General features: G+C 37.2%; 1 protein-coding gene across 1 annotated transcript in view; it reads left to right on the top strand.

Moving 5' to 3' along the window:
- The first annotated feature begins 4,682 nt into the window (after positions 1 to 4,682).
- NETO1 (neuropilin (NRP) and tolloid (TLL)-like 1) overlaps positions 4,683 to 24,063 on the top strand; it is a 156,900-nt gene continuing 137,519 nt past the window's right edge. The window contains exon 1 of the mRNA XM_012657587.1: positions 4,683 to 4,933. Coding sequence (XP_012513041.1) covers positions 4,900 to 4,933 — 34 coding nt within the window. The 5' untranslated portion in view covers positions 4,683 to 4,899. The remainder of the gene's footprint in view (positions 4,934 to 24,063) is intronic.

The raw sequence follows: 24,063 nt of genomic DNA, 5'->3' as shown, positions 1-24,063 counted from the left end.
TACAGGCGTGAGCCACTGTGCCTGGCCAGAAGCTTTCAGTATTTAAGTGTTAGTACCTAATTGACTAATACTTGCAAATGCTCCACCAACACACACGCACATACACACACGCACACACGTGTACAGACAAAGCTACCTTAATGAAAAAGACATGTGTGCTCTGTATCTACTTATAAATCAGGGACATCTCTATTTGATAGATCTTTCAAAGAAGCAGACATCCTGCTTACCTGGATTTTAAGAATCTTTGTAAATTATTCTTTTACATTTTGTAATTTTGGGGTGAAGTATCTTTTCTCCTTCCCCTTGTATTGAAGTTGACTTTTAGCAAAGCTACACCACACTATAGGAAGGTAAAATGATAAGCTCTGATATTAAAAGGATAACACCGAATAAAACTAAGGTCTGGCAGCTTTACTTCCTCTTATGAGTAATAGAAAAGGAAATTGATACTTGCTTTGTGGGACGTACAATATGTTCTGGGGACCATTCCCATTTCAGTAAACAATGTAAAGGAGCCCCAAGATTAGCACAGCATGGTTGGAACAAGGCGAGCAAAGAGGACACTATAGGGAGGAAGAGGCACTCACCTTCATAGAACAGCATGTTCAGAAGTTAGAGATACAGTATGGTTTGGGACCTACATATGGGAGTCTAGGGCTACTGCACAGCGTGAGGAGAACAGGAGAGGAGGCTGAAGAGGTAGGCAGTCTCAGAAAAAGGAGTACCTGGCATTCCATCTATCCACCCCTTGTGAGTCTGGACTTTATGTTATGGACAGTGAAGTACCAATGAAATAATTTAAGTAGAAAAATGATGCGAGATTTCGGTGAGGAAATAACTGAAGGAAAATAACATACACTAAGAAACTACTGCAAACGGCCAAGTAAATCACAGTAAAAACCTGAACTAAAGAAGCAGCATCCGTGATGGACTAAATGACAGAAATGGGATGAATTTAAGAAACTGAATCACAAACGGTTGCATGCAAAGGTGAGAGAACAGGGAATTCTAAGGCTTTTCGTTTGGTGACTTGTTAGATGGAATCGTCATGCCAGTAAAGGAATGCAGGTGGAAAAACGAGAATTTAAAGAAAAAATAATGTGTTAAATGTTGGTGTTTATGGAGATGTCTCATAAAGAGATTGGATATATGGCTCTTTAGTTTGGTAGAGAGATTCGTGTTGAAAAAAAAATATATATATATATATGTGAGTGCGAGTGTGTCCCATAAATATAGGGATTGTTGCTGAGGTTGTTAGTATGAATAAAATTATCCAAAGAGAGTATTTGGAGCACTGTTTTCAACTCGTAAAAAATACAGATGCCTGGGCCTGTCCCCAGGAATTCTGATCTAATTGGCCTTAGACGGAGCCTCAGGCGTCATTCTATTGTTACAGCCTCCGTGGGGATGCCAGGGGCGCCCAGTGTACTTGGTCTAAACTGAGATGAAAGAGGACATAGACTAGATTTCTGGAAAATAGCATGTCAGAGAGGAAGGAGAAAAGCAACGGACTGAGAAGGAGAGCCGGAGAGTTGGGCGGGAGGATGGGGTGAAAGGGACCACAGCAGCTACAGTGGACGGAATTTCAAAAAGCAGAAGTTTGCTGTCAAAGAAAAACAAGTTAAAGACAGAAATGCATCTATTACGTGAGCAGTTAAGAGCCTGTTAGTAACTTTAGGACGAGCGCTCTTGTTGACATCGTGGTGGGTGAAGCCAGTTCCCGGTGCACGGGGCAGCGAGGCCGCCGGTGGGCGCAGGGGCTTGGCGGACGATGGAACCCAGGGTAGAAGGGCAATTACTTTCGTTTTTTCTGGCTCTTCTTCTTTTCATGGAGCAAACTGTATATTTTTAGTTCTTAAACAGATACTCTATTCTGTAGAAAAAAGTAAATTTAAAATATAAGAGAAAGGGGGATAAATAATCGGTCAGGTTTCTAGAGGTATGACAGATTGTGGTAAAGAATACAGGTGAGGTCTCGGAAACCAAGAGAGGAGTCCCTTTACGAGTTTCAGGTGGTCTGAAAACTCCCTCAGTTGGAGGACATGTTCTGTACATGTGTGCACTATTCAGGCCAAAGTGCCTGCCTTCCTCGACGTGTCTAAAGAGTCTCAGAGGATGAAACCTCTCATAAAGGAGCCTCGGTTTGAGATCCAAGATAACTTAGAGGAAGTGTGAATGTGGAAGGCAGCTGTGAGCTGAGAGATTTGAAGGTGAAGAAAATGTAACTTTAGGGACCTGGACCTAGATAGCTTCACATGGTTTACATGTGCCATCATCACTTCACTTTTTTCTCTTTCTTTTTGTCTACAACTAGAACTCTATGGCACATTTATTTTAAAAAAGTTATTTCACTACCTACTAAAATTCAGCTAGTGGGGTTCATGTGTGGGTGGGTGGGTGTCATTAACTTCAACGTGTTGGACCAAAGGAAAATGAATTGTCCACATACGATGTGGTCTACCAAAAGCCGTAATGATAGCATTTCTCCCAAAGGAACATTGAAAGATTTGTTCATCCATGTTGGACAGAACATAAGGGACAATGAAAATGAAGGTGCGAATAAATGAATTCGTGTTAGATAGCCGTGTATTTCCTGATAGAGGAAATAGGTGGGCATCTGTCAGTAGATGACAGATTTCTAAGTACATTAGCAAGGGCTGTTCTCATTGCTTTACCTTTCTCTAGACATAATATTATTTACGTCTAAAAGAATTATCCACAATCAGAAATGGTTTGTTTCCTCATAAATTTTAATACTGACTTATGGAAAAGGAGATAAACAGGGGAATATATGTTATAGGATGATAAAGCATACAAACGGTGTATTTAATGCTAACACATAAATGGGTCCAGTTCTTTAAGCATTTTCCTTTTGTTTTTAGATTCATACTTTAGGGAAAAGATATAGTTTTTCAGGTAGTTTCTTTGGCTACTTTCAAATTTGCAGATTTCAAAAAATTCACTGAACCTACCTCAAAGCTATCATTATTGTGGATACTATATTTGTTGACTTTTGTGGTGTATATTAATCATGGATAAGAGTATGCCTGTTTTTTCTTGAAAGAGTTATAAAGGTCTCTTTTTGATGTGGAAAGAGTCAGAAACATTTTTATAAATTAAAAAATAATCTGTAAAATAATTTTGTAATATGAATGGACTTTTACCTATGGATCTTTAATTTTATATTTGGAGAGCATCAAGGTTATATTTTATTCTATAAGTCTCTAATTTCCAAGTCACTATGTATCTTAATTTTGCATAATTTTTTGACATCTATGCATACAATTGTTCACTTTTGAAGTCATCAAGGACGATATTCAAGATATCTTTAAGAACGTGTGAGACAGGGGCAGCCACCATCCAGAATGGCTGTTGATCACATGGGGAGCAGGCTCTGCTGTGCTAACTCTTAACTTTCAAGTGTCTGGAGGGGCTCAGTCCCTGAAGAGGGCCACAGAGCAGGGAAGCACTCAGAGGGCTCCAGGCAACAGCTGCTTACTAACTAGGATAAATGTGTGTTGAGATTTCAACAAATGTTACGGCCGTTCTGGAGTAAGCTAGCCAAATGTAAGTCTGGAGTGCCAGAATTTTGGGCTGGTTTGGATGTGAGAGGGGAAGAATGGAAGAGCATTAACAAATGCATTCGTGTGGTGGCATAAGGCTCTTCTATGATTCTTTAGAGAGCTGTAAAGACACCTATACAAACAAACTCATTTATAATTTACTCAAAAAGATTTTTTGGGGAATTTCTTAATGACAAGTACTGAATGCTGAGAAAAGAAGGTAAATAAGATATGGTTTTTTATCTTTCATGAACTATTTAAGGAGGAGGTCGATAAAGAAGAGTTAAATTGTACTTATACCGATTTTCAAGAAAGTGGGAAAATATGGGCTGGTCTAAAGCTAGAGTTCACAGCCAGTTGGTTAATTGTTCACAGTGAGTTACAGGTCAGACTCCTCGTTCTACTCCTACCCACCTTCTCACTACTGCACTTGACCAGTCTTAAAAAAGAAAATAGGAACGTACATAAAAGCTTCAAAGAGCATCCTGCTTTAGACAACATGGCTTGTTGAAGTGGTCTGAGCTTGGGTTGTCTGTGAGGTGAAAGACCTTGGAAGTAGAATATCTTTAAGGATAATAAATGTCACGTGCATTGCAGAGTTTTAAACCTGAGAGTGATGTGAGCAGATCTGCATGCTCCACAAAGTGCTCTTAATATCCTTGGATATGCACTTGGATGTAATCAAGACACCTAACTGGGACTCCTTGAGTGGTTGTATAACTCTGTGCCAAACAATTCTCAAGTGGTTTCTGATCTTAAACCTGGGTATTCCATAGAATATAAGAAAAGACACAGAAAAATGTCCCTTGAACTTCTAAACCTGAGTCGGCAGCCTTTCACATACATATCGTGACTTGTTAGTTCTGCATTAGACATCGAAGTGGTCATTTTATATCAGAATAATATTTTGTGCAACACCATCTATTTTAAGGTTCACCTCTTAGACATTTTTATGAACACGTTATCCCTTAGAATAGCAAGTACCATGCACTTTCTTTGTATTTCCATGCGTATCATCTGCAAAGTTTGATAGGCATACAAATAGAATCTGAAATCAACCTAAGGATTTAAGAAATGGACTCTCAGGCATAATCTTAAAAAGTCTTTCTTTTTCACAGCTGCTCCAAGACAGTGCATTGAACTTTACTTTGATGAAAAGTACTCTATTGAACCGTCCTGGGAGTGCAAATTTGATCACATTGAAGTTCGAGATGGACCTTTTGGCTTCTCTCCAATTATTGGACGTTTCTGTGGACAACAAAATCCACCTGTAATAAAATCCAGTGGAAGATTTTTATGGATTAAATTTTTTGCTGATGGAGAGCTGGAATCTATGGGATTTTCAGCTCGGTACAATTTCACACCTGGTAAGTAAGGGCTTTTTCTTTTTCTTTTCTTTAAAATCTATGTCTTTTTTCTTCCTGTTTTCTATCTTTATGGTACGAAATCTTTTGTAAGACATCATTGTAACTTTTCAAAGAATTTTCAAGTTCTATTTAAAACCAAACCTACAATGTGCTCCCTTTTCACTTCATGAATTCTGAAAGGAAAATATATTTTCCTTGAAACGTAGCCTACACCAGAGGTAAAGGGTAGTGACTTAGGGGCCTCCATGGTTACCAGTAACACAGTTAATTAAATGGACTTCTATTACGCTGAATGTGCAATTTGAGAGACAGTCTGTGATGAGGAAACTAGTTATACGTTGGATCCCAGTAAACTTGAAAAGGCAATTGTAGTATTATAAAACATATCAGTCAAAATGATCTTTGGAGAACTTGAATAAAAAGTTCATTTGTTCTGAAAATTATCATTTTTAAAGCAAATAGATTCTACTACAAAGTAGTCTGATCTCTTTTTAGAAATGCAAATTCCTGAGAGTTTTGATAAAAGGAAAACTGAGACCTGTAGTAGCCAAATATTCATTTGCAGTCTTGCAGACATTACATGCAGTTATAAAATTATGCATCTATGTCAATTTTGCTTTTAACCTGCTAATAATAAAACTGGTCCGTGATGTTTACTGGCTCACTTTATGAAGTTATTATTCATTATGGTAAAAATTGGTTATCATAGTTTTAAACTGCAAAAGCATCATATTCATCAATTTGAGATTTGATGAAGTCATTATTTTAAATGGAAAAAATGATTCAAATTACATAAAGCCCACTATTTATATATAAAATACATATTTTTGGTCTGTATGTATTGTTTTACTTAGATTATAACATGTAATATAAGAATTTGAGATATATGTAAAATTCGTTGAAATTTCTATTCCACGTTACAGACATAACATCTAAACAGGGCTTTGACGTTCAGTTAAAAAACTAAAATTTTAAAAATGATTAATATAAGATTAATGATGACTTTCATTATGACATCATGGTGTGTGTTAAATAAATCAGACATTAACTGGATCATATGCATTAATCTTAAGCATTAGGAAATTGTGATTTTAATTATGCTTTGGTATTATCAGATTGCTCACAGAAATCATGGGTATTTCACGTGCAGGACCAAACTAATTTGAGGTACTCCAAAAAGGTACAAGCATCAGCTTATTTTATCTGTCAGATTATTAGTGCTGGAGTTGTAAATGGAAATGTCTGTATTTGTTCTTAACTGATAATTTTGAACATAATCTGGAGCTAGAGACAGTGGAACATGGCATGATCCAGGATTTTATACATTATATTTTAATTCTGTGTTTGGTGATCATGAAAATAATGTCTAGGCTTCAAAATTGTGGTTTCATAAAGAATGTAGGGTCAACTAACGTACTTTATCCACATAAGCAATGCTATCCACTTGTCTAGATCTGCTTGAGATGATAGACGGTGGTGGTCAGTCTGATCTTCTAGGTTTTGAAAGCCTTTTTTTTTTTTCCCTGTACATTGTTCTTTGCTCTTTGTTGATTTAAAGCCACCATACTTCATCTATGGAAGGAGAAAGTTTCATTTCAAGGGACAAGTGAATCAGAAGCCAACTTGAGGAGATGGTTCCGTGAAATTAGGATGAGTTAAGGATGGGCTGAGGCTTCTGTTTACACTTAGATCAACTAGAGTGAAGCCTGCAGGGAAACTTGGCATATGAGGCAAAAACGGGACCATAAGAAGGAGGCTTGTAAAAGTTCCATGACAGCAAAAATTGACATTATATGGCCTGAGGCCACTGTCCGAGTAGCAGAACAATGTACAACTCATTCCACAAAGGGGCAGTACTGAGGAAGCCAATTAGTTATTGAAATAGGAAGTGGGAAAGGATTAGTGATAATTTAGACTGCATTTATGGAATCTGGAGCCAGGCTGAAATTGTCATTTTGGCTTAATTTTTATTTGGTGGTATGATTCAAGTGGCGACCCGGAGAAATTGAGGAGGGAAGAGTTTCTCAAGTCAACTTAATGATGTATGTTGTCAAGCATTGCTGGAATTGCCAGGACACCCGAGTGGACTCACATGGTGGTGAAGGTCTCCTAATGGGTCATCTCAGACACCTGGTCTCCAGGACAGCTGGGAGGGGCACTGGCTTTGGAAACAGATTTGGCTTCCAGTTCTGGCTTCTTTTCCTTGCATGCTGTAAACTTTGGGTATAGCTTTTAACATTCTTTTCCTCCATATTTTTAACTGCAAAATAAGGATAATATTGACCACTTCACAGAATTGTTTGAAGGTTAAGTCAACAAGTGCCTATTTATGGAATTTTTGAGTGACTGTAAGATTTCAACCATTGATAGCTATTATTTTTGTTAATTTGATCATGCATTCTTTCAAAGAAAAAGAGACATGGTATAGGAAATTGAGAGAACAAGTGTCCCGGATAGATTTTTTTTTAATTATAACCCCCTTTCCCATGATTTTTTGGAGTAGATGCACAAAATTAATACCTATAGCATCTTACTTTTCCTTAGTTTAGAAAAGTTAGTTAGTTTAAATGGGCTTGGACTTCCAGGTGAGGGTTATAGTTATTTATGATGACAATCATAAAATATGTCAAGGCAGAAAGCAGCAGCAAAGGCCAGGTGGTCTTTATTATTTTTATGAATTTTACCACAATCTGGAATCTAGATTTAATCTCATAGTCTCAGAAACATAATGTCAACACATTGAGAGCATACCCATCTCTTAGGAATGAATCACGTTTGCCAACCTGGCAAGACTGAAGATACACATATACATAGTCCATATACATAAATATACATACATATATAGATTATACACACACATACACACACACACACACACACACACTTTTTCAATAAGAATTCTTAGAATTGCACAGCCTAGTTTTTCCTGTAAGCAAATATACCTGAGTAGGCAGATTATATCAGAAAGTTGTTTCGTGATTATGGAATCCAAATATGAAGCTACATAACATGCATGTTTTTATATCATCAAGCTAAGACCTAGTGATCCATCTTCATAACGTGGATCATTTCTTCCAAGGGAGCTTTAGACCTCACACTACCTTAGGTTAGTTCCAGTCTCCAAGCTCCTGTTTCCATCTTAACCAGCACACTGACTGTGTAGACTTTTATCGACAAGATTGTTTCTGTGTCCTAGTATCTGGGTCCCTGACTTTTTTTTCCACTGCATTTTAAAAAATGGCCTGGCTCTTGCTGTTCCTAGGAGTTATGCTTCCGAATTCCCAGTGATGTATGGAAACCAGCCAGCTGGAGGTCATGCATGGCCATGGCAAGTAGGAGGGCAGAGATAGAGAAGATACCTCGGAAACTCGCTTACAGGAGGCTCTTCTCTTTCTCCTGACACATTCCAATGATCCCTCAGTTTTTAGTTCACTGACGGATATTTTTAGATGCTGTGGCTTTACCACATCCACAATGCAGTGATGAATCACCTAGGATTATAGTCTGGCATGCATTAAAAGGATTTTGAGATTGAGCAGTAGTCAGGGAGAAATCAACTGGTTCAATTTTGAGGGTCTGCTAAGGGCATAAGTGACACTTACAGAAGGGATATGGGGCCCAGAGCTCTGGTGCCAGCTCAGGGACGACACCTATAGTGACAACCTCTCTTCTTCCTGTGTTAAGAAGTCTCCTCTCCCACACACTCTCCCACTTCCCAGAAGAGAGATGAGTGCAGAATCACTGACAATGCCAAAAATTACATGATGGAAAATTTGATAACAGACAATTCAATAAGAAAACATATAAAAACATGTGAAAGTTTTCACTGTAATAGAATTATATTGTTTTCCCACTTAAGAAGACATTTTTCTTTAAAATAATTTAAACCAAATTTATTATAGAAGAGCAAATAATCAGAAAATATTTTGTGATACAAGTAATTTGAACAATCCTGGAATATCATGAGCACCAAGCTCATAAGAATAGTGTTCCTCAGCACCCTAGACAAAGGATGGCAGAGGGGGAGAATGAGGATTGCAGGGGCCGAGATCGACATGTGGTAAAAATTGACTCAACTCCATTGGTGATGCTTTAATTTTTCAAATGGATACTGTATTTTTGGTATTACACAAGTAAGTAAATTACTTGAGATAAAAGATAAAAAAAACTACAGTTGATAATTTTAATGAATTTTTAGAAGGGGCAATATCATTTTTCCATGTTTCACAAATTTTTCTACTCAAACTAAGAATGCCTTTTGAGCAGAGTACAACATTTCCCTACAGCCAGCTGCCTTCTTCCCTCAATTTTTTTTTTGCACTTGAAAATAGAAGGAGGAATCACGTCACAGTTATCTACTGTACTCCTCACTCCCATGGCCTTACCCAGAGATTTTATAATCAGTTTTAAGAAAGAAAAGATTCAGGATGTTCCATTCCTAGAGAAGGTAACCCTTCCAGTCTCTTTGGTAACAGGTATCTTTTGTTAGTCTTGTACTTTATTTCCTAATGGAAAGATTTTCTGCTATTTATAGAAATAGAATGAGACATTTATGGAATCTTCCTCTTTTGAGTATATTTTTTCTGTACTAGTTTTATGAAGTGAAGTACATACAATGTACTGGAGATGTTTAACTTAAGGAATATACCTCAAAGCACCAAATAGGTGAGGAGGTTGAGTTAGGCATTGGCATTGGAGTGAGTGAAGTTGTTAAATATGTTGAAATTATTATGATACTTTGTATTTAAATAGTACCTGTCATCTGAGGAGCTCAAAATGTTTTAGGGACTTTCTGACCAATTCCTAGCCTCCTCTCAAGCTCCATGCTGATTCACTTCAAAGGCAAAAGAAACAACACAAGGCAGTGCAGTGATTTAAATTCAGAGTTTTTAAAAGATTTCTATGCATATTAAATGAAATATTTTATTAAGGTAAGACACTCTCATGGATTTAATGTTATTTTAATTACTCAGTGTGATGTTTTTCTTTTTTTGATCAGAAATGTGAATGCATATGTGAATATTGACCATTTTAAAACTTCCTAAATTTTTTTTAGCTAGATAATCAAGAGTTCCAAGAAGGAAAAAAAAATTGTTATCGTTTTTTCAGCAACTTAAGTTTAGTTTGTATTTTGCACCAAAAGAAGAGAATAGAAATTTTTAAAGGCTGAGATTCAAAGGACTTTGATTATATTTTTCACATGGAAATAAAAGATTGAACAAATTTAGGTCAGTGTTTGTTGTCTTTTTAACTATTATATTTACACTGTTAACTCAAAATATTCTCATTTCATCCCTAGCAGAAGTTCTCAAATGGAAAATGTAAGGAGCAAAATTTCATTTTTTTCTTGAGGTGTATTTTTCAAGAAATTAAATTAAAAAATTGAGAATCACTAACAAAATTATCAATGTGTAGTAGGTACTAGAGCTGTTCATGTAGGTGATTCCCCATTCCTGACTGCAGTCCACCCAGCCTGTGACTTGGCCGATCTGATCTGTGTAGGAGAGGGCTCAGGAGAAGGCACAAGGAATAAAGGGAGAGACAAAGATGCTGTTTGGTCTAGGTGGGTGTTCAGGAGAGAAGCTGAGAGTGGGAGAGAAAATTTCCAGGATTAGCTCCCATCTGTGCAGAGAATATTGAAAGCAGCAGCAAAGGAGAAGAAAGGCTTTTAAGAAGTTTCCTGTACAGAAAGAATGTCTTCCTCATCTTGTTTCCTGGAGAGGCAGAGAAAAGTGCTTAGGTGTGTTTATATTTATTTATTGGTTAGTTGCTGGACTGTATGTTTTGAATATGGTTCGCCTGAGATTGGACCCCATGAGGTCCCAGATATAATTCCATTATTGACATATATTTTCTTTAGATAAGAAAGAGACCTTGAAATTTATCTTGTTCAACCTTTTTATTTAGAGATAAAAAAACCAGAAATCTAGAGAAAATGTGCTGCCCGGGTTTGTGAACTCTGTGTAGATACTACACTTCTGCTTGTTTATCAGTTATATAACCCCGTGCTGATACACCTTACACAAAGTGTTGAGATTATGACTTTAATTACATCACGCATTGCAAGTAATTTTAGTACAGTTATATTAAGAAATTTAATTAAGGGATAATACTATATCACTCCCATTTCACCATTAACTGATGTATGAATTTAAAATGCACCTTTCCCATGTTGTCTGAAATGTCTTTCAGTTCACGGTGAAAAAAGAAACGATGGTTTTCCCCCTCTCCTTCTACCTCTATTATAAAATTCTGCCTTCTCAACCCATCTGAGCCTGAAGTACATGATTCATTTCCTGTTACTCTCAAATATCTATTATTATTGACATGGTCTTTGCGTGTACAATGCTCTCAGTAGTTGAAACTTGCGGCTCACATGTTAAATACTCACCGGGAAAACTTTAGTTTGTTTCTTCTAGGTCTGCCATGGTTTTTCTTATTCCCTAATATGCATGTCTCTTTGGCTTTTTCTTGTGATGCCAGCTACATCTTGTCACCTCCCTCATCCCCCCTCTGTCCAGGGATGTGGTATCCAGGTGTGCACATTAAAGACACTTAGTTGAGAGATGGGCTGATTCCCTGGAGCAGGGCGACATCCAGAAGTAGGACCGTTTCCTAATTTACAAAAGGATGTGCAATGGGCTAGCAGAGGCCATGCCTTGATGAATCATGACATCGCCTCTATATCCAATCCCATCCTCAGATGACCAGCATCCAGCCTTCACTTAAATTGTCCTAAAGAAAAATGGCATCATTTGAAAAGAGGAACACTCAAGAAACTTGATAAAAACACAATAAAGAAGTGATGCATATGTTCTATCTCCAGTTGGGATTCTCATGTGCTTGGGTGTCTCTAGTCGTTCGCCTTCTTGGTAAAATCTTCTCCTAAAAACCTCTAACAAACATTTAACTTATTATCACATATTCAAAAATATGCTTTTCAAATTTTAAACCTCCTTTATATTTTGCCTGGGAAAATGTTATCATCTTTTCATTCTCTTAAACATTGCCTTTCATAACAGTTTGCAGACAGTTTGAGGCTTATTTTTATTTTATTCATGTACAGAATAAATCAAGGGATTATAGTAAAAATAACCCACAGTGTTTTGTTTCAACCAAAAATGTTTTCCTATTTTTGAATTTGTATGCCATTATAACTATTAAGTATAACTCATGTTAATATTCTTAAAGTGAATACACAGAATAATTTGGTTTCTACTTGGCTGTATTAGCCATTTACATTTATTCAACAAATATCAATTGATCCACTATGCTAATGTGGTAGAAATACAGTATCTACGAGAACCTAGCTTCCATACAATGAGTTCAACATCTATTAGAAGATAGAAGTCATGTGTCTAGAAAGCAGATAATATGCCTCCCCCCAGGCATCTATGTCCTAATCCCTGGAATCTATGAATATGTTAGGTTATAAGGCAAAGGGATGTTAAAGTAGCAAATTGTATTAGGGATGCTAATTGGCTGACTTTATTGGAGGGAGATTATTTTGGATTTTCTGGGAGGGCCCAGTGTAATGACAAGGCTCCTTCAATGTGGAACAAGGGGGCAGAAGAGTCAGGGTCAGAGTGATGTGATGTAACAAAGACTCCAATCGCCACTGCCGGCTTTGAGGATGGATGAAAGAGGCAACAAGCCAAAGAATACGGACAGCGTCTAGTAGCTCAAAAAGGCAGGGAGTGGTTTCTCCTCTAGACCCTCCAATTCGGAACACAGTCCTGCCAACAGCTTTATTTTAACCCACTGAGACCCTTCCAGACTTCTGACATCAAGAACCATGAGATAACAAATTTGTGTTGTGTAAAGCCACTAAGTTTGGGATAATTTCTTAGAGAAACAATAACAAATACTGATTTTAGTTCCTAGAATCAGAATGATGCTGTAAAGAATACCTTAAAAATGAGTGAATACTTTTGAAATTAGGCAGTGGGCAAAAGCTAGAAGAATTTTGAGAAGCATGTTATTAAAAAGTCTACATTGCCTTAAATACACTATTGGTAAAAATATGGATGTTAATGACTGCCAGTGAGGTCTCACAAGGAGGGGAGGGGCATAGTAAAGAAACCATTTGCATTAAAGAATATCCAAATTGTCATAAACAGACTATTGGTAGAAATACGAAGGTTATAGGTGCTGATGAGGATGACCCAGCAGAAGATGAAGGAAAACTGATTATTTGGAAACTGAAGGGAAGAGTATATTTGCTATGTTGAGTCAGAAAGCTTAGTAGTAGTATATCCTGAAATTACATGGAAAGCAGAACTTTTAAGCAAGTAACTTGGATATTTATCTTTAAGAAATTCACTGTCAATTAAAATATAAGGGATCTTTGGATATGATTGGAAAAGCGTGGCCCCAGAGAAAAAAATTAAGCTGGAGAACCTTTTGCTAATCCCCTAGTATGATCAAGCGGTCAGAGTATTCAGTCTCATTTAAAAGGATTTTTGGAATTATTAAGAGTATAACTCATAAATCTCAGCAGAAGCCAAAAATAGGATGGGGTTACATAGGAAAGATCTGTGAAGAAAAATTTTGGCTAATGGAGTGAATCTCATGACATACACAGGAGATACACATGGCTCTTGAGAATTTTATATCAGCAGAAACACTGCCACGTTCGCAGAGAGGATGAGGAGAAGAGGGTGGTCAGAACCATCACATTTGTGCAGGCAAGGAACATGCTGCTATAGTTACTGAGATGGAAATATATGCTACATTTCATGAAAAAGGAAGGCTGATTTCGAAGGCACAAGCTCCCAACCCAGAGAATGGGGACTGCACCCCGGAAGGTAGAGTTAAGAATCACAGAAGATTATTCCCAGTCGTTGAAAACAAGTGCAATTTGTCAGCTGCATTTCAAAATTGCTAGGACATGGTGAATTTCTTTTTCCCCTTTCTTTTTTTTTCTTCCACTTTTTAAAAAAATTTTTTTAGCAGGAATGTCTATAAATAGTATGCTATGCCTGCCCCACCATTGTATTTTTGGAGCAGGTAACATGTTTCTTGGTTTATAGATTCAAAGATAAATTGTGCCTCAGAGTGGATCATACCCAGAGCCTCACTCATACCTTATCTGATGGTGTAGATATTGTGACGTGGGACTTTTGAGCTGATGGGATTTGGACTTTGAGTTGATGCTGTAATGGGTTGAGACTTCTGGGCAACCTGGGATGGGATGAATGTATTCTGTGTGGGGATGGATATGAATCATGATCGGTCAGAGGTCAGACTGTGACAGGAAGAAAAAATGACCCACAAAGATGTCTACATGACCCACAAAGATGTCTACATTCTTAAGTCTGGAACCAGTGATTATGCTATGTTCCATGACAAAAGGAGATTAAGGTCATGGCGGAGGAATGAGGTTGCTAATAAGTTGACTTTAAGATGGGAGATTGTCCTGGTTTATTTGGGAGAGCCCAGTGTAATCACAAGGGTCCTTCAGTGTAAAGCAGACAAGAACAAGAGTCCATCTCAAAATGACACAATGTGAGAAAGACTCCAGTGGTCATTGTTGGCTTTGAAGAGGGGAAGGCTCATGAGTCAAGGAAGTAGGCAGCCTCTTGAAGCTGGAAAAGATCCGCCCCTAGAGCCTCCTGTAAGGACCACAGTTCTGATAACACCTTGATTTTAACCCAGTGAGGCACATTTCAGATATATCTCCAGCACTGTGTGATAACCAATTTGTATTGTTTAAAGCCACTGAGTTTGTGGCATTTGTTACAGGAGCAAAAGAAAATTAATATAGCATCTATCTAGATAGATGCTCATATATGTCTTTTTATATCATTTGGTTTTATGTGAATGCCATCTTTATGCATAAATATGGCTAAAACCCCAACAAAATAACTTGCGATCCTTTCCAAAGATGTGCATGGGATGGTGGCATTTTTGTTTGTGGCAATAATAGCTATTTGTAGAACCTGGCACTCTTTAAGCCTCTGCCTCTTCGTGGCATATCCGCCTGATGCGTTTGCTTCAAAAGAGCTATGCTGTCTGTTCCTGCTTGCTCAGTTGGCTAGTTGCCTACCATTCCACAGCTATGCTGACTTGCTTGAAATTCTGCTTCAGTATGTCCTTATGGCATTTTCCCTTTCCAGCTACTTTCAGATACCTCGCTTCAGCTAGACAAGCCCAGGAATTGCAGAGTGATTACAGTACAGTATGACTGTTCACAAGCGGCAGGCCACGTACCCACGAAAGAACTGTAGTTGACTCTTTAAAGCAGGAGGATATATTAGTCATAAATATGTCACTTCCATTCTGTTCTCTATTGATCATCACCCAAATCAGAAGACTGTGCTATTCCCTGGGAACTTTTCTTCAGGAATCTGCACTTCAAAGCCCCAAGGGGTTTCTGTAAGTGATTCAGAGACAAATGCAGTGTAACAGGTATGATACGGAAATCTTTATGATTCATACCTTAAAACACTCCCAGACCTCCACTATGCTCACCCCTGCGGTCTGAAAGGGATGTGTATTTCCTTTAGAAGATTTGGCGGGTAAACAAAGTAGAATTTGCAGAGTGGTCAGTGGCTGTGCTGATGACTTAGAATGGCACAGATGAAGGTTGCCATGGCAATAATAGGTAACGTCTGAAACAGAGGGTTTCTGTGGGCACAAAAATGAATTGGCCTTGCAGAGATCTGCTGTTGTAAATAATTGGTTAACTGGCGAGAAAATTATTTCTAGCTTTTTTGCAGGCGCATATTATGTTCTTTTAATAATCATTCTTTGGGGAATATTTGCATCTCAATTTTAAATAAAAAGGAAATAATTATTTAAAAAATAATACAACCGGGCTTATTTTCTGTTTACAACTGCTTTATCTTGACATCACTTCCACTCTGTCCATCTTATTTTTTGTCCTTTTGGGTTCTTTCACTTACCCAAGCGGGGGCTGCCCAGCCCTGTCCTTGACAACTCCCAGGCTGTGGCTCCCCCCGCGGGCTCTGACTTGCTCCTTCTCCACGCTCCGAATGCACATCACATTTTTTGACTTTGTCAGCCCTATTTTAAAATTTTTTTTGGTCTGCTCCCACACTTTCCAGAAAAAAAATCCAGATATAATTTCCAACTATTTAAGAGCCCTCAATGTAGGAGAAACGTAGCAATTTTATGAGTAGATAGAATATTTAGTTTCCTGTTAAAAATGCCAATGTTGACATTTATGTTCATTGTGCTAGCTTTTCACTGTGTAGCTTGAATTGAAAATAGTTTTGTTTCTAACAATGACTTAAATATTCTAATCTAGATCACAAAACAGTACACCATAAAGCCCAACTTTCTGTTAATTTAAGGTAAAATGGTTATAAAAAATGTGGTTTGGTATGTTCTTCTCATTATCTCACATTTTGTGTGTGGTTTAGATAAAATATTCTTTTATGCCTTGCAGGGGGTACCCATGTTCTAGAAAAGTTCCTTAATGGTTTTGAGTAATTTTCACTGTAACTTATATTTCCTCCCCAGGAAAAAATATTACTAATCATTTGAGGCCATAATTCACTGTACACATTCAATGAAAAAGAATTTATTTTCAGTTTTTTCTTTAAAATATACTAGATGATGCTTAGCTCCTTTCAAAGATGTTGACAATATGCCAAATCATTGCCATGATCTATTCGTATAGGTCTTCAGTTTTTCAACTTTGCATAAACTCATTTACTATATTTCATAGCTTCATATTATAGATATGTTTATATATATCATTATGTCATGTAATCTCATATGATGTATACGATAGTTTCATTAAGCATAGTTAAACATGGACTACAGTGTTAGATTGTCTGCTGTGAAATTGTGGCTTAGATACTTTCTTGCTATGTGATTTTGGGCAGTGGTGATTTCCTTAATCTCCCAGGGCTTGAGATTCCTCATGAGAGCAGCACCTACCAGGTACCATTACAGGTGTTGCTACCTAATGATATGGTGAAATTACTGACAGCACTTCACATGTGATCACATGAGATCACATGTAAACCTCTGATTCATTATTTCATATGTTCATTCAACAACAAAGGGTTATTGACCTGTAGTTAATCTAGACCGTGCAATAAATACCGAGATATGAAATGCTTGATATGCAGCATCTGCTTGAGGACCTTAGAGTGCGTTTGGAGAAATAAACATTTATATCCATCTCGATGAATGCCATGGCACATGCGCAGCGTCACGTTCACCCACAGGAGGGGTGCAGGCCACACTTGGTGGCACGTGAGGTCTGTACCTCTGTGGTACTTCTGCACAGCCCTCCCTGCATCCACAGGATGGATGAGGTGTGCTTACTCAGCCGTAGCTCCATCGTGCTCTTGGGAAGTGCATTATCATAAAGTGCATTATCTTGCACTCCATGGACACCAAGCTTCCTATAAAAAAAGGGAACTTTGATTTTCATCTTTAAATTTCCAGTGTCTCGGGAGTGTTCAGCAACAGCTGATGCTTAAAGAAATTTACTTAAATGACTACCTAATGAGTCAACAAATGAATAAATGAATGAACAAAGTTAAGTAGTCAAGGCAAGTAGAATGAGCGAGGCACCAGATAAGAAAAAATTGGTAATGTGCTGCTGTGTGTCTTGTAGTCGAGACCATTTGGAAAGTAGGTGTGTGCCTTTGAAAGAAGAGGAGGTGAGATCGGACTGAAGTAATGATCTGATTCAGATAAGGAAGGGCTCTGTAAGCCATGCCAATGATTCACACAGAATTTTAGAAGATGTGGGAAGTAGATTAATATTTTAAATAGAATAGTAACATTTGAGACCTTTATTGCAGGAGTGTGTTTTTATCAGAATATGGATGATAAATTGAGTAGAGAGAGAACAAACACACAGGAAAAATAAAACATTTAAAATACAATTGAAATAATACAGGTAAGAGATGTTTAGAACCAATATTAGAGTAGTCGTGTCTGTGACAATGTAGTGAAAAAACAAATTTGGAATCAATAAAATTTAGCCCCAAAGTACGTATGTGTGTTGAGAAGGAGAAGTAGAAATGGCTGTGGTTACTGTCCTTCGTGATTTGGTGATTGGCTATGCCGTAACATAGGTTGGAGAATAAATGCTATGTTTATTTTAAAGGTGTTGAAAGAGAAGTGCCAGTGAGATACTTTTGTGGACATGTTAGCAATTTAGAGCTGAGACAAGGAAGAGCGCCCAGCGAAGGTGAAGAAGTGAGCTTATTAGATAACTAAGTACAAACCATCAACTAATTACGCCATCCACATATTTAAATAGAACATCGTATGAGTTTGAGCTAGTCCTCTTGTCTGAACAAATTAGAATGCAATATTGTGTACTTTGGAATTTTACATTTCATTCGGTGTTGGTCTCTTCTTACAGGTGATTTTAGCAGGTTACCAACTAGCATCAGTTTTTCTTTGGGGATAGGTTGACTCCAATACTACACTTTATTTTTTAAGATAAGGGAAGAGTTTTTCTTTTGTCTCATGTTTGGAGCCTTCCCATAAATAGGAACTTTTTTCTGAGTTATAGTGAGAACTAGTTCCGTGAGACTCATTACAAAATTAAAAAAGGAGTTTCCTTGGTGTATTTCTGAAAAGGACAAGTGTAGACACGAGCGGTAATGCATATGAAATGACCAGGTCATTTGGTAGTATGTGGTTTAATTTTCATCCTGTATAACTTGGGCATGCTTCCTTTAAGGAATGACCTCATTTATTTTTACCTACTTTTGAAAATATCATAGCATCTCTATTATTAGGATGATTTCAGGTTTCCTGCAAGATTTGAAGAAATACATTTGGTCCAGCTTAAAAAAAAAAAAAATAGGAAAGGTAGAGAAAAGAGCCACTTCTTTCTATTCATTATTTCCTTGTCATTCAGCAATATTTACTTTACTACTTTAACTGTTGTTTGAGTCTCTCTGTTAGGATTTACACTAATTGCAATTACAAGCTATAACACTGTAAAATACCAATATTATTTGCTATTGGCTATAATTTAGATAAGAAAGGGGAAATATTTTGGAAAGTATTCTGATACATATTTTTAATATATTAGCAAAAATGACTTCTTTCTTATCCGAAGCATTTGGTTTTATTAATTAGATAAAACTCTCTCTCCTAAGTTTCCCCATGAAATTGTCCAGTAGAATAATTTGTGATATATGCAGCTATTCAAAATTAATTTCAATGAAATAATGGTATAATTAGGCAGTGATTCCTGCTTTCTAAAAATCTCATTATAAGAAATCCATCCTGATAAAAATAATGAATTATTGAGTTCGTATCGGATGCTAAGCATTGTTCAAAGAACTTTGCATGCATTATCTTACTTGGTTTTTATAACCTACCTATGAAGTATTATATTATTGCCATCCCTGTTTGTGATTTATTTTAAAAAGACTTACAGTGTTTAAACAATGTACCACCTAGGTTTATCTTTTTAGCAAAGCTGAGATCTGACCACAAGAAGTGTATATTTTTAAGCATTGACCTATTTCATTGGCAGATGGCTATTTGCTTCAGGGTTAACATCTCTAAGACACTGATTTTTCTTACTCTGTGATTTTATTGGAGAGATTTCAGATGTTTTCAGTGATCAAAAGATTTATTTATTTTATGCTCTAACACCTTTCACACAACATCAACATTTGTCCCTATATCATGATTTAAGAAAAATTTTCCCCTACATTTGAAAAATCTTCATTACAGTAATTGCTTGCATCATTGTCATCATCATCATCATATTAGTCAAGAGCATTAGTAATCAATGTCAATAATAACAATATCACTGCTTATAATTTGTATCCTACACATCTATTTCAAATCCATGATAATATTTGTCATATATATTATAATATATACTTGCCATAGAAAAGTGATTAATTCACTCACTCTATGTGTCAACTAGTGGAAAAAAGTGAATAACAATTTCAAATGCTTAAATAATAATTGATTTTATCCTTCTTCATTTTGAATATTTCCCCCCATGGGCACTACCTTACATTTCTGTGTACTTGTAAAGAAATAATTTTGAAATGATACTGAACTTATAGAAAACTTGCAAGCACAGTGCAAATATCTTGCCTCCCTCTCAGGAAAATGTCCTGTATACATTTTACTTAATGGTTTTACTAAGTGGAGAAATAGTATCAATCAGCTTTACCTTTTCATTAAATCTCAGAAAGAGCTAAGTGTCTTTTCTCTTAGCCACATTTCCTGGACCTTGAGTGTCAAAGTGGTACAACATCTTGGTTTAGTTGTTGCTGGCAGGTGGGAGCGCCACTGAACACAGTGGACCAAGGAATGCAGATTTGGGGAGTAAGATGTGCCTGTACTCAAGCCACTTATGGCACCATACAGATATTAATGAAAAAAAAAATCTTTCCAAGCTCATTTCTCACCTGCCAAGTCCTAGTTATAGTAACTGTTTGATCCAATTTTGCAAGGATTAAATAAGATAATATAAGTGCAACCTGTTTGAAAGGATCACTTACAGCTTCCTCTCTCACCTGGGGCCTGTTTATAGACTGGTCTTGGAAACTACTTCATCCTGCCAGACTAAAAATTCAAATACAATAGCAAAATCATTGATCCACAATGCAAATTTTACTAAAGGTTTAAGGATATGGGTTAGGTAATTGATTCAAATATCAAAAAGCCAATTTCCTAAATATTTTTTTTAAACATCTGCTTTCTTCCCAACCTTCAAATACTCTCTTTCTCTCCCTTACCTCAAACTCTTCTTAGTCTGACCATCATCCTTGTGTCAGTCTCCTCCTCTCAATTCCCTCCTCTCTGTCCCCCTGAGGACTAAACCAACAGCTAGAATCCTGGCAACAGTTAAATAACAAACAACTGTTGTTTCTCAGGTTTATATTGCTGTTTGGGATAAAGAAAGGACTCTCTCTTTTGGACCTTACTTTAGTACAGTGCCTAAGACTATATGAGTTAGCGGGCACTCTACAAAAGATAGGTAACAGCCTTCCATTTAGTTATTTGGTAGTCACCATTTATCTGTTCTAATTCATGTCTACTAAAATTTTCTTTGGTGTACTATTGTGTTCATACCTACTGTCAATCACTCTACCTGAATCCCTAAAACAAACATAGATCTTGCCAGGAAATTTACCTTACTTTAAACTTAAATTAACAGCATTCTTATATCTGTATTGTTGGTTCAATCTAAGAGCATAATTTCTAAGAAGTTCTTTCTTTGTTCTGCCTTTTTTTTTTAATCTCTGAATTTCCTGTAGGAGCGAATTCAAATTTCCTGTTGAGTTATATAATGCATAATTTATGGACAATTTCTCTAGGCCACTAGTGGACTTTCCAAGATTTTTATAAATCATCCTCAATAATTGCTCCCCTGATGCTTGTATCATTGGAAGAATATGAAACGCTTGACTGGCACACGATGATTTGTTTTTGGAGTGTTTGTTTGCCTTTAATTGGTACTCTGATGATATGCATGATGGTTTCGAGGTCTGTGTCAAACTACTGCCTGCATCGAGCAATTGGATGTGGCTATACTAAGAATGAGTGCTTCAGAGATACTCTGTTTTCTGTGAGAATAGAAGGCAAACTAGGCCCAGCCAATAGTGGAAAAGGAGGATTGTGGTTATTAGCACATGAATAGCTCTCATTCTTGCATTTCCCTGTTTTTGTCTGCCAATACTAACCTCAGAATCTTATCTGGTGTCTCAGTCACACAGATATAGTTCTGAGCTAGTGTCCCCACTGGAGAATGGCCCTGTAACCCAGTCCTTACTGATGAGGCATTTTACCTAATGAAGAATTTTATCCACTCTAGCTAGGGCAATCTGCATTTTAAACGATGACTCACAAAGACTGAAAACCATGCTGGTTTCAAAGGAATGAAACAGGGAGGATATACTTCTAGGACATGAAAGGAACTGTGGAGAGAGAGAAACAACTTCTGACCTTGAGAGCTTTGCAATGCACAAGCGTTCCTTAGCCGAATGGCCACTGAGTACCTGCTATGTGTTAGGTACTGGGAATCATAGACACAAAGCCTGCCCCTGTCTTCCAGAAGTAGGAGACAAACAGGAAAGTATAATCATGGTAAATAAAAGGGCCAGGGCTAATTAAAGACAGAAATACTTATAATAAAATTTCTCCAATGTGCTTGAACATTCGGACTACAGAAAAGGCCTTTTCCCCTTTTCTGTTCATTTCATGTGGAAAACATTGCTCTGTTTACACACTCTCTCTAGAGAGTCTGTACCTTTTTGTAACAAAACCTAAAGAAGTAGGAAATACGAAGTCATTTGAGGAGGATTTTTTTTTTTTTAATTTCAGCATATTACGGGAGTACAAATGTTCAGGTTACATATATTGCCTTTGCCCTGCCGAGTCAGAGCTTCAAGCATGTCCATCCCCAGACAGCCAGAGTTTTAATGAAATGAGAGAGTGTTTCTCTCATCTCCTTCAAAGCCCATGGTCTGATGGGCCCTGAGTCAAGAACTTGACCAAATGACTTTTGGAGAGTCCTTCACCCAGTTAGGCCTCCGTTTGTAACATAAAACTTGATGTCATCTAAGACCGTGCAGCTCTAACATTCCAAAATTGTAGGATCATTCACTGTTCCATTAACACTACTTTTAGAAAGATTGATCCCTTGATTTTTCAAAACAAAATTAAATTGTTTTTCCTGTGTTCCTATTTTATTGATGAGTCATTTGAATTTTAGAGTAATTAAGAGGCTTGTGCACACAGACTGTCACTAATATCTGGAATACTTAATCTCCAAACCACTTTTTCTAACTCTAAGCTCTACATAGTTTCTTTTTACTCACGTTGGGAGACAACAGATTCAGATGCTTCATTTCATACCTTCAGTAGAACTTCCCCTTGATGTCCAGTTCTTAACAATTGCTCTGTGATAAGAAAACATTGATCATTTATATTGTTTACTTTCTTTTGAAATTATAGTGACAGAAGTTTACATTTGTTAAATGTCATGTGGTTGTGAATTCTTAGTGAAGCAGTAAGCAAGAAAGAATGACAACAGGAAAAATATCGAATCATTTAACCCTAACAACCCTGAAAGTTTAAGCATTATTATGAATATAACAGGATATAAAATTGTTCCTGTTGCCTCAAAATTCTGGTCAAAACTTTATAGTTGAGAAAAGTAGGTTAAAAAAATAATCCCAACATTTTAAAGATAACTCTTAGATATAATTTAAGTGACCGAGGTTTTGGTTCAAATCTCACCCCTAACTTTACGGCAGTAAATTAGTAAACTGAAAATTTAGGAAGTCTAAGAGTAGAAGATTCTTTCTCCTGGTTGTGGATTCTCTAACAGATACCATCTAGCGATTATGGGTTCCTGCAAGGAATGGAGCTAGGAACTTCCCTGCACCAAGACACAGTGGAGCAATGCAGTGAGAGACTTCTTGGGCCTTGAAGTATGGAAGCATTCAAGTAGGAGAGGTGCTTGCTTCCCACTAGAAGAATTCCGTGGGCGGAATGTGGATGCAGGAGCCTGGCATGGCAGTAGAAGAGGGGAGCATGAAGTCAAGCCTGTACTGCGTCTTGAGATAGCAAGAGTGTGTCAGTTTCCTATGGGCCACGTGGTCGCTGCTGAAACCGTCTTAAAAGAACCTGCGCATCCAGGTGGTCTAAAAGGGATATCAGACCTAGAGGTGTCACAAGAGTTGTTTCAAGTCATCAGTTAAAGAGAATGGTTCAGGAAGAAGGGGTCCGAAGTGCTAACATTAACTGTGTCCTCTGAGTGAGAAGCATTATGTAAATACCTGCCACTCACAGTGTGTCCATTAAAAGTCAAGATTTAACTACAAGTATCTTCAGCTAAACATACACATTTTCCTCCTTTTCCTTTAATCTCTTCCCCAACCAGAAATTTGCAGAAGACAAGAGACCGGTAAGGGGAATAGGAAGAGGAAAAACAGGCTTGGCTCCTTTTTCCCTCTGTAGGTACCTGTCATAGAGGCACCTGCTATAGCCAGTGGGGATTGGGGAGGGAGAAGGTTTTAACTGTTTTAATCACATGTGCAGCTATTGGCTTTTAAACACCTGTAATATCTGAAACTGAGTCTTAATGATTATAGCAAGTTTTTTTTTTTTTTTTTAGAATTAAAAAGCTGTAAAATCCTCCCAAGCTC

This window comes from Propithecus coquereli, unplaced genomic scaffold (assembly GCF_000956105.1).
Source record: "Propithecus coquereli isolate 6110/MARCELLA unplaced genomic scaffold, Pcoq_1.0 Scaffold55, whole genome shotgun sequence".
NCBI lineage: Eukaryota > Metazoa > Chordata > Mammalia > Primates > Indriidae > Propithecus > Propithecus coquereli.
The sequence above is the reverse complement of the archived record's forward strand: the minus strand, read 5'-3'. Positions and strand labels throughout refer to the sequence as shown.